The sequence below is a fragment of the Oculina patagonica genome, chromosome 14, assembly GCF_052425735.1.
Source record: "Oculina patagonica isolate OP01 chromosome 14, crgOcupat, whole genome shotgun sequence".
In the NCBI taxonomy this organism is placed as follows: Eukaryota; Metazoa; Cnidaria; class Anthozoa; order Scleractinia; family Oculinidae; genus Oculina; species Oculina patagonica.
The window spans coordinates 405,566-417,208 of NC_135771.1; the positions used below are offsets into that span (position 1 = coordinate 405,566).

At 37.3% G+C, this 11,643-nt stretch overlaps 1 protein-coding gene across 1 annotated transcript; it reads left to right on the plus strand.

The window, feature by feature from the left end:
- Positions 1–31: 31 nt before the first annotated feature.
- On the plus strand, positions 32–10,943 carry LOC144637409 (hemicentin-2-like). The gene is made up of 10 exons (XM_078496474.1): positions 32–136; positions 612–750; positions 1,170–1,495; positions 2,106–2,244; positions 5,085–5,342; positions 5,526–5,795; positions 6,048–6,308; positions 6,891–7,157; positions 7,276–7,548; positions 10,786–10,943. The coding sequence occupies exons 1-10, from the start codon at positions 68–70 to the stop codon at positions 10,830–10,832; spliced, it is 2,049 nt and encodes a 682-aa protein (XP_078352600.1). The 5' UTR covers positions 32–67; the 3' UTR covers positions 10,833–10,943.
- Positions 10,944–11,643: the final 700 nt, after the last annotated feature.

Below are 11,643 nucleotides of genomic sequence, written 5' to 3' on the forward strand. Positions count from 1 at the left end.
TAACACCCGAGTGACACGTGTGGCAACGCAAGGAAGGAATGCTTGCAATGAATGGGTGACCAAATACATGTTGCAGTACAGCGATGATGGAGTCACCTTCCAATTTTACAAGGATGTTGGTGATAGTTCAGCAAAGGTATTCGAACTCGAAAAATTAATTGTGTTAATAAAGTTGACATAAAAAGCACTTTAAGCACACGATTTTATATTAACATAAGCGTTCGGTTTCTAACGAAACTGTTGCGCTGCGTTAGCTAGTGAATGAAAGACTAATTAACAATTATTCTTTGAAATCGACGTGCCTGAATAGCGGTAGAATATCAACCGAGCCGAGTGTGTATACATGTATACTGGTAGTTAATTATAGAAGCCGCCATAGCGAAGTAAGGAAGCCGACAATTTAAGTGTTTGCTACAAAGCAGCAGCGGATCCCAAGTGCTAAAATGGATGGAGTGGGGAGCTGGGGGGGGGGAGGGGGTTAAAGCAATGTTGGGTCTTATCTTGCTCCAGTAATTGTCAGGCATAAAGGCGTGGGGGAGGGGGGCAGTCTCCCTGGGTCCTGGGTCCCTCCACTGCGCCACTTAACGTTGTGTACATAATGTTGTTTTAAGGTGTTCGAGGGGAATCTCGACAGTGATACCGTTGTGTACAACAAACTGAGACAGCCAATCATAACACGTTACATCCGAGTTTTACCAACACACTGGAATAATCGTATTTCAATGAGGATAGAGCTCTTTGGATGCCCAGGTATTTGTCAACGATTTATGTCTCTGATATAACTGAAGTTAGAAAAAACTAGCTGATTATCATTGCAGGGTGTAACAATTTAAGTAAAGCTGGATTAGCTGTCCGGGAATTGCTGCATGATTAGCCAAATGCAATTTATGACGGTAACTTGAAGTACAAAATATAAATATTTCTGAACCTGATAAACCCCACCGTTCAGTTTTAGTTTATAAGTAATCGTGTGGAGTTTGTCTACTAATAGCCTCGTTCCTAAGAAAAAAATTGAATCTGGTCAAATACACTTTGACGTGGCGACAGGCCGCTTCGTTTCCCCTCGCAAACCCCGATCTGCTCAAAGGCTTACTTTAACTTGCACCTTGGATGCACGTTCTTGTATCTTATATCTTATTGTTTGCTTGTGATGATCATGATTACCTCAGATTGCATAGCACCTGTTGGGATGGAGAGTGGATCAATCTATGATACTCAAATAAGCGCGTCTTCACAGCAAGGCGACAACCTTGGGCCACAACGAGGCAGGTTGAATATGAAGATCAGTGGAATCAAGCAAGGAGGGTGGGCGCCTCTCCAAAGTGATCTTAACCAATGGCTTCAGGTGAATCTTGGCAGTAACTTCCGTGTGACGCGTGTGGCTACTCAGGGAAGATACGGATACGACCAGTGGGTCACCAAGTACAGATTAAAGCACAGGGCTGACGGAGTAACTTTTAAGTTTTACCAGGAAATCCATGAAAGTTCAGCCAAGGTATGCCCATCTTATTGTCCTGCCACCGACTAGGCTACGCTGAAGAAAAGAGTGCATTGCGTAGTTACCAAACAAAATATTCGTTGTCCAAACAGGAATATGTCCGCTTTAGTATGCCTCCCTTTGAAGGGTGTGTTAAAAAATGTCTTCGACCGAAAGAATTAATCCATAATTTTATAAGGAAACTTGCAGTGACTTGTTAATAATAACATGAAGAGCAAAATGAGGGAAAGTATACATCTGGTGGCTTTCTTAATCCTCGTGTACTTTCATTGCCTGGAATGTCAGTCGTCTACAGCCTTTAGCCTCACAAATCCAGCGGGAGACGAAAAAAGTTCATTGTCAGACGACAGATATTAATACTTTGTTTGCATGAAGTTTTCAATGCTTTAAAACTAGCACAGAGAGAGGTTTATATTTGGTTCTCAGTTTGTACACATTGTAGAGCGAGGGGGGACCCAAGCAAGACTTTATCTTTAAAGGTGGCACTGCGTTGGGCAGGAAGGAGGTGTAATTAAGAGACTACCACTTTTTAGTAGCACATTGGGTTGTGTCGGAGTACACTTGTAATAACAACCCCCCTAACTGATTGCTTTCCTGTTACGTTCAGGTGTTTGATGGCAATGACGACAGTGACACAGTTGTTTACAACATTTTGAACCCGCCATTCACTGCACGTTACATCCAGATAGTGCCAATAGAATGGCACAATTACATCTCAATGAGAGTAGAGATCTACGGTTGCAAAGGTAATATTCAATGACATCCAAGGTAAAACAAAAAAGTAAAAAAATGTGAGAAAAAAGTACACTTGTGGGGTGAATATGAGTTATTGGGGCAACACCAATTATTAAAGGTGCTTCATCGCAATATATTAATTTATTTTTTGTTGTACAAAGTAACTTTCAGATTGCAATTGAAATTGATGGTAACCTAAAAAAAATAGTTTTCTTGGGGGAAATACTAACGAAGTAATAAAATAAACCGAAAATAAACAAGGTTGGTAAGGAGCGAGGAAGAGTAAGACGAATTACGAACGACAATTTTTAAAATGAATAATTAAAAAGAGTCAATGATGGATTAAGTGCAACAAGACTTGGTCTGACAACCAGCGAACTTTACTCATTATTAATTTGCTAAAATCTTTGAGATCGAGTGATAAGGATGCTAATTAACATTGCATGCTCAAGACCTTTACCCTCTTTACATTTAGACCTGCTCTAATACATTTCCTCTGCTTTGCATTGACACCTGGGATCCTTAAACACATCATGCCATTTAATAGGTGCAGTTGAAATAGCTGACTATGGTGTTTGAAAACGGGGGAATCCCTGGAAAGTAGATGACCCGTCAAAAAGGCCGTACCGTGGAGTTTATATACACTCTAATCATTCAGTTTCATTTTATTGTTAAAATTCTAATAATAATTTCGAATGACGCTTCGATGAATTGTTCATCAATCAATCAATCAATCAATCAAAACTCTATTTAACGAGGGTGACACGAAAGAGTTTTTCAGCCAAAAACTTTATGGCCCTCTTAAATGTACTAAAAGTTAAAAATCTAATATAATTAATAAGCTTATTTAAAATCTAGCTAAAACCTAATTAAAAATCGAAATGTAAGTTAAACATTTAAGCTAAGCTTCAAGGTTACTCCAAAAATTATTACTAAAATAAATTATCTCAATCTAAAAATTGTTATCTAAAAAAAGAGAAAAAAATTTTTCTCGAGCTGACTTGATATAAAATTTTTGTACAAAGCATTCTTGAGACTATTCACAGATGAAGAGGCGCATTTACTTTATAGGATTTTTCTTACCAAACGCAAGGAGTTGTGGTCGGCGGTAAGATCAAAGGCGCAAAGCATTGTGGTTATGCGTGAATGGAAGATTCACGATGCGCAGTGAAGTTTAATGTGATCCTCGCGCTAATGCGGCCTCGTTGATTTGCGCTTTAATATGTGACCAGGGGCTCGTTTCTCGAAAGCCCCGAAAACTTTTCGGGCCCGTAAAGCCATTTTTAGTTATCTGTTTCTTAAAAACAGAGAAGTGTATAGGTCTGAAACTTTGTATGAAGAGAACATCTGTTCATATTAAAAATATCATGGAATAAAACAGCTCTGTTTAAGATTTTGCTTTGGCTTTCCGGGTGCGAAAACTTTTTGGGACCTTTGAAAAACGAGCCCCGAAGCGTGGCAGGATTTCAAACAAGTGACATCTTTAAGTTGACTGAAACAGTAAAGTACTATGCTAATCAAGGGGAAATTTGTTAAAAACCTCACTCGAATCGACTCGAAATTTTCTTCAGTTTTATTTTACTGCTGTGACTTACAGTGTGACTTGTGGCTTAAAACCGAAATCGTAAAGAGTTTTCTTTTGTTTGGTTTACGGTCGTTGACAGTTAAACGAACCCTCTTCTGTTTCAGCCTCTTCGAAATTCCCGCGGCCGCCATCTTAAATAGCGCGCAATGGACTGTGGGCATTGATGACGTATCGTAGTTGCTCGCTTCAATCTTTGCTAAACACGTCTCAGTTTTTGCCATATATCACCTCGACCTACAGTACTCTTTTACTCTTCTGTCTGGTGAATTTTAAAAATATCGGGCCACAAATGAAGAAACATTTTGAAATATTTGAATGGCTTTTATTTATACACGAGCAAAACAAAGATCAACAGTTCAGTTCAATTTATCACTTTTATTTCACTTTTTAAAGTATACAAATACTTAACAAATCATAAGGCTCATATAAATGAAACACAGAGCATAGATGACCTTTTGCATCACAGTGTACCTTCATCTTTCGACAAAAAATGCCATGACAGCTCTTTAAAAGCACACTGATGCCTTCTCAATCAGCAGTGCGGAAAATCGTTCGCATAAGCTGTCAAAAGACGTGTTTTATGGCGATCGACATTTTCTACATTTAAAATTGAACCTTTTAATTCAACCTTCTTCTTCTTCTTCTTCTTCTTCTTCTTCTTCTTCTTCTTCTTCTTTAAATGATGCCTTCTCTGGTCGCTCGTCATTAGAAGAGTACTCTAGACTCAGGTGATGTGGCAAAACCTACCACATAGTTACCAAATTAACTCGAATTCATACAGCAGAGATTGGAGCGAGCAACCACGATACGTTATCAATTCCCACAGTCCATTGCGCTTTTCGACATGGCGGCAGCGGGAATTTCGAAGAGGCTGAAAGGCACTTCATGGAAAAAAACAAAAAAATCAGTTCGCTAGGTAAGTCATTTTGTTAATATAGGATCTATTTATTAGCACTTTTAGTCTTTTTCTTTTCTTTTTTTTTATTTTATTGTACCGCTAATGAACACTTTTAGGTGTAGAACTAGTCCCGAAATTAATATTTCGTCGTCTTTTAAAATCAGTCGCATCCCTTCACCTGCTCCAATAGTCAAGAACACTAAGCGTGTTTTCCTTATATTGCTTATTTAGTTTGTAACAAATTTTTAACTTATTTATACTCGAAAATTGAGGCTTGTTATTCCTCTAGCTCTACAGCTAATGAATCGAGTTCAATTACACTTACAGTTATCACTCAATCCGCGCTTTCTCCTTTCTATCACCTACAGGAATCCCTAGTAAAACTACCATTAAGACAAATGTGTCTAACAATGTGGCCGGTCTTGGTGAAACTGTTGCCATAAGGTGTTCTTCAAATGGCTATCCCAAACCAGTTTGTCGAATTTACCGCGAGGGTGTCTTGATTAACGTCAATGGAAGCGTTTTTTTGATTCGTAATTTTGCAGTGGCGGATCAGGGAGAATACACGTGCAATTGCTCCAATGCTGTGGGTGCAGAGAAGGTTAATGTTATTCTTCTTCTCTACGGTGAGTTGTAGCGCCTTTTTTCTGTTTTCCAGTAACTGGCAAAGGAGGAAAACAGAATATACCTATTAAGAATATGGAGGCATGACGAATACGCATCCGGATACTTAGAGCGAAGACTATATTACGTGTTGATAGGAAGAAGGATAGTATTAACAATGATCGTTTATTTCGTGTCCTCTGCAGAGTCCCCAGACATCGATTCCATTCTTCCTGCCTATCAACTTGTCAACGAAACAGATAGTTTTCAGATCGTCTGTAATGCGACGGGAAATCCACCCCCTGTAATAAAATGGGAAAAAGTTGGCGACAACAGCAGAGTATATTACAGATCTAGAGACAAAACACTGAGAGTAAAAAATGCGGTGAAGTCGGACTTTGGAACATACCGATGCACGGCTGTGAGTGTGCGTGGAGAAAATGTTTCTGCAGCGGCCACAGTTGAGATGGACAATTGTAAGTTACTAGTGTTCATGTGTTTATAGACCACCCACATGCACTTATGTCGTTAGGATTCCCTTTTAACTCAAAACAGCAGGTTGTGTCTAGTTCATCTCCATATCTGATTGATAACAGGAGTAATTATAAACACATTTTATTGTACACTGTATTCTCTTCATTTTCTTCTCATCCACAAACACCCTTGCTTCCTTAAGATGCTGCCGAGGTTAATATTAAATAAAAATTAAAAACTTCTTCTTATTTCAGTTTCACCAGTTATTGACAATGGCCCTCGTAACATAACTGTTTTAGAACAAGAAAGAAGAAATGTCACACTGTACTGCAATGCCACAGGAAAACCAACAGCAGAACTGTCGTGGATAAGAGTCAGAGACGGCAAAACAGTGGCTTTTGGGAATACTCTACTGATCTCAGCTGTTGACCGGTCACACCGTGGGGAATACAGATGTATCGCCGATAATGGAGTTAGAAAACCCGTTTTTAAGTCGGCATTCCTCGACGTACATTGTAAGTTGGTTTCAGTCCTCCCTGGACTTGAAGTAAAACCTAAGAAGCTTATCGGAAGAACGTGAATGTGTGTGTTACATGCACTTAAAAGTTGTATCTAATGCTTGTTATCTTTGTTTTATCAAAAACATGCTTCTAACCAAATTTAGTGTGCAGTTATACGTTTGGCTATTCTTTGCGATTCCTATCATCTTTACAAGTGATACTGAATATCTCGGCTAGTACATAAGGAAACAAAGCCCTGAAAGCCCATCTCGGAGGATTGAAGACAACATTTTCGTACAAATTGTTCAAAAATTTATTTTTCTCCGCCATTTCGGACAGAGGTATTATTTAGTTCGAGGTAATTGTAAAAACCAGTTATATTTTTACCATTTGTTCTCTTTCCTGAGTTGCAAGTATTTATTGGGTGTTTATACAGTTTTTAGCTATAATCTTCAAGTTAAGTCACCTGGTAGGAAAGACAGGAAACAGAAATGACAAGATAAAAGTCTTTAGTAGCGAAGGAAATGTCATATGTATTTCGAATTCGTTCGCAATTTAGGTTTAAAGCTCTGAGACCTTTTGTTCCTTATTTTTAAGATAATCCTTCCTCCACAAGATTAACCACCGATAAAGTGGTTCCAGCAGTGCGTGGAAACGGTCGTATTGTTTTAACGTGCGTGACCGACGCAAACCCACCGCCCAGCCAATACCAGTTTTATCGTGACGGTGTCCACCTCAGAAGCAGTATTACAGGAATTCACGTGATTCAAAAGGCCAGGCATTACGATGCAGGGAAATATCTGTGTGTACCGGTCAACAGCATTGGTACTGGAGCTAACAGCTCTCTTCAGGTTTATGTAACAGGTGGGTAAAATCGAGAAGATGATATTTGTAACCAACTGAAAGATGTTTGGTGGATCACTGCGAACAATGAAAATAATGTAAATATTATATAATTAATTTTAAACATTTCATTCCACAGGTGCTTTCTCTATCATTCATTTTCCGCAGAACATAACCATCAACGAAAGTACAAGTGTGTCATTATTCTGTAATGCTACTGCCTACCCTCCAGATGAGTATCTAACACCTCATATCTCCTGGACTAAGCTTGGAGACAACAATAAAGTGTTACCACCTGGTGAACAGCTTGTTCTGAAGAATGTGAGTCGACACGACAAAGGAACGTATATGTGTAAGGCTGAGAATGTAATTGGGTTCCCTGATACAGCTGTTGCTGTTCTAAATGTTTTACGTAAGTACAAACCGGTTGCATGACAATTGAACTAATAGCACCGCTCAAATTTAGTTTTGCATATTATGCCAAAAAATTGTCAGGCGGATGGCTTGCGAGATGACCTAGTGCGAGAGCCCGTAGTTATAAAATAAAATAAAATAAATAACTTTATTTTAGTGCCAATGTATTTAGCACGGCTGTGCTAATTGGGGACACTGTAAACAAATAAACAAATATTATAAATCAAACATAAACTAGTTAAAAATCCCAGCTGTCAGATGGCTGACCAACTGGCTATTTACAAAGCATGGAGAATTTGAATTCGGACACCACCAAACACAAATCCATCTCGTGGCAGGGATGTGGATTTGAATCCGGGACCTCCGGATTACAAGTCCAGCACCCTACCACTAGGCCACGCTGCCTCCATAAAATACCCATAACTAACATTGAAAAATACCCATAACTAGCATTGAAATAATAGAATTCAGTAAGAAACTGATTAATATTTTACCTGAGGTATGCAGAGAGAAAGCCCTGACAAGTTGGCTAAACCAACAGTTTAGAATAGCAAATAATAAAGTAAAACTATCTGGGAGGCCGCAGTATGCAGGACGCGTGTCACATATCAACCTAGTAAATGGCCCAGCTCACCACGAGTCTCTCGTAGTTCAGTTGGTTAGAGCGCCCAACCGGTATCTGGGAGGCCATGGGTTCTTTGTCCCATGCTCGTGTCATTGTTGATAAATACATCTTCCATTGCAATTGATTTATCCAAGGCTTTTGATTCTATTTGTCATAATTTGCTACTCGCTAAACTAAGTGCCTATGTTGTAAGCGATGAGGCAACGTGATTCTTACACTCATATCTGTCTGACCGAAAGCAAAAAGTGAAAGTTAATGGAGTCCTTTCCGATTGGCTACCCGTACATTGTGGTGTTTCTTAAGGCAGTCTCTTGGGGCCACTATTGTTTGGCATATTCATTAATGACCTGAATTTTGTTGTCCAAGGAGCTTCGTTGCGGCTTTATGCTGATGATACGACGACGTATGCATCAGATACGAACACTGCAGCTTTTTTCATTTTGGCGATTCACCTATTGATATAAAGGACTCCCTGAAGATTCTTGGTGTTCTTATCGACAATAAACTGTCCTTTAAGGAACACATATCAGCCGTTCAAAGGAAAGTGTATGCCAAAATTGGAGCTCTGAGACGACTAAAAAGATTGGTGCCTGCTGATGTTGTACTTTGCTGTATAAAGCTTACATACTACCCCACATGGAATACTGCAGCCCACTTTTATTGGGAATTAACAAAACGTTAATCAATAAACTTGAATCTGATAACCATTTTTCTTTGAAAACCCTTCTGAATGCTGGATATAGCTTAGAATATAATTCCATTTTGTCTAGAACATAGAACATAGAAAGTACGATCAATCACTCACCTTGCTTTTTAAATGTATTAATGATAATGGACCGAGTTACATCTCCAACTTATTTCAACATCGCAATTCTCATTACAACCTACGGAACAAAGTCTTAAATCTTGTTCAACCATCCTACAACATTCGCTTCTACCACAACTCTTTCACCTACAAATTAGCTCACTTATGGAACCAGTTCCCTTCTCACGTTAGACAATCAAGTAACTTGAAAGACTTTTGAAAACATTTGAAATCATGCGACTCTTTTAACTTAAAGGCTAGTTGCAAATGTAACTATTGTATTTCATAGATTTTAGTGACATATTTATAGCATGGTATCATTTTTCAAGTTTTTAATCCAGGGTGTAACATTTAGTGTGGGTGGGTTAAAGCATTTTTACATTTTCAAATTTTTTCTCATAAGATATTGTAATCTAGCTATTTTTAAATTTTTAATTATTTTTATTATTTTTTAATTATACTAGTTTCTATTGTTTTTATAATGTATTTTAATTATTGTCATGCGCTTTTTACATGTGCCTCTGGCTCGCATATAGAGGGCAACCTCATCCCGCGCAATGACGTTAATAAATTAATTGATTGATTGATTGATTGATTGATTGATTGATTGATTGATTGATCTTTATTAAACTTGTTGTTGTTTTGCCAGGGGTTAATTAGAAAGGGGGGCTTATTTCAAACCATACAGGTATCATGTCAGTTAGGGTAAAAATAAAAGAAAGTACTATTTAGTGCTGTTTAGTAACACATGTTCACAAAATAGATAATGTAAAAATAAATGTGGTGAGTAGTTAACCTGACAATAAAAGTGTAATGTTACCTTGTTTTCTTGTTCATTAGTTGTCATGATCTACCATCTATAGAGGTGTGGGGGGCTTATTAATTAACAGAGCTGTTGTGGTGTATGGCTGGGAGAATTGTGTAACAAATCAAGAAAATTTGCCATTTTTGATCGTTTCCTTAATTCTCATTACATTTTCTTCCATCATGGTTATATGCACTGTATTGATATCGGGGCCCAAATTTAGATTTCGGTATTATATACTATTAATGACTCTGTAAATAGACAACCAAAAATAAGTCGTATTTGTAATGTATGCTCAAACTTAAGTCAGAAGGTATTTTTAGCCATTGGAAATATTTTAGAAATAGATAAATAAAGTTGTTGCATTATTATTATTATTATTATTTGTATTATTATTATTATTTGTATTATTTATCATTTGTCTAAGAGGCTCTAGGGCACGTGTGTATTGTAAATAGTTTAAATAGTTTTCCTGTTGTTTTTGATTGCTACTCGCGTACGCCAGATTACATCAAACGCACAATGTAGCCATTAGTTTCCTTTGCATTTTAAATCGCTCATTCCAATTTTAAACGTTTCTCAGCTTTTATTCATTTTCTATTTAACATATTTTGCTTTTTATTTTAACAACTGTATTATAGAACCTTTTGTTGTAAATAGTTTTGCGCTATAGTTAACTTTTAGAACCTTTTTATCCACATGTTACCTTTTTTAAAATATTATGTGAAATAAAGTTGTTGTATTCTTAATTTATTATTATTATAATCATCATTATCATTATCATTATCATCATCATTATCATTGTCATTACTATTATTATTATTATTATTATTATTATCATTATTAATATTAATATTATGGTTAACAGCCTTTCCTTCAGTTTTACCGGATCCCCATTTTCTTACCCCAATACTCTCAAACTTGGTTAAGCCTCTAGTTCTTAAAATCTTAAGTTTTAGTTTTTTTCTGTTTCTAATTGTCCTTATATTTTTTTCCACAGGTTGTTCAACATGTGCACATCATACAGGTTTTAAAGAAGAAAAATAAGAGTTTGTTAACCCAGGATTTGATATGAAACACAACATGGATATGACTTTTATAGAATATGGCTACAATTTATTGTCATGACTGACAATAAAAGTGTTTTTGACAATGAAAGCGTTATTAGTTTAAAAGAATATATGTTGTGGGTTTTTACAGAGTTTCATAGAGACATTCCCAGATCTTTATGTGCTGAGAAAGCAGAGAGGATCTGGGTATAAAGAGCTATCATTGATATACAATGCATTGGAGGGCTCTAACATTTTTGAGTAACAAACATCTTTGGTACTGTAGAACATGTCAACAACAGCATCAAAAACAACAACAGCAAAACTTAACTGGCTTACATTTTTCACAATAACAATTTTTGAACGTTGTGAACATTGTTAGACAAGCCTCATTCTTACACATGTTTTTGAAAATATTTTTTTTGTGTGTTTGTTAGCAGTAATCCCCTGCAGACAATGATGAAGGGTCGAGATTCAATCGCGTTCGACCGTTGGGACTGCCAGTAGTTACGCAGGCGCACTGTTGATATCGGATGATCGTCCTCATTTATTCATTCAACAAAGCATGTGGTATAACCCTAACATGAAGTATACTTCAGTCATGTGAGCAGTTACACGGCGCGCGAAAACATTAGAAAGCGAAAACTATCAATCACGAAATAGCGCACTTAGCAGCGACGGTACGTATAGATGAAAACACAACAATGCGGCATGAGTTATCGTTTAAATGGGAGGGCCGCAAAAAATGTCCACGGTTTGTACTGTACTTGTTCTTACAGTTCTCTTGGGGGTTTGGAAATTTTATGCCT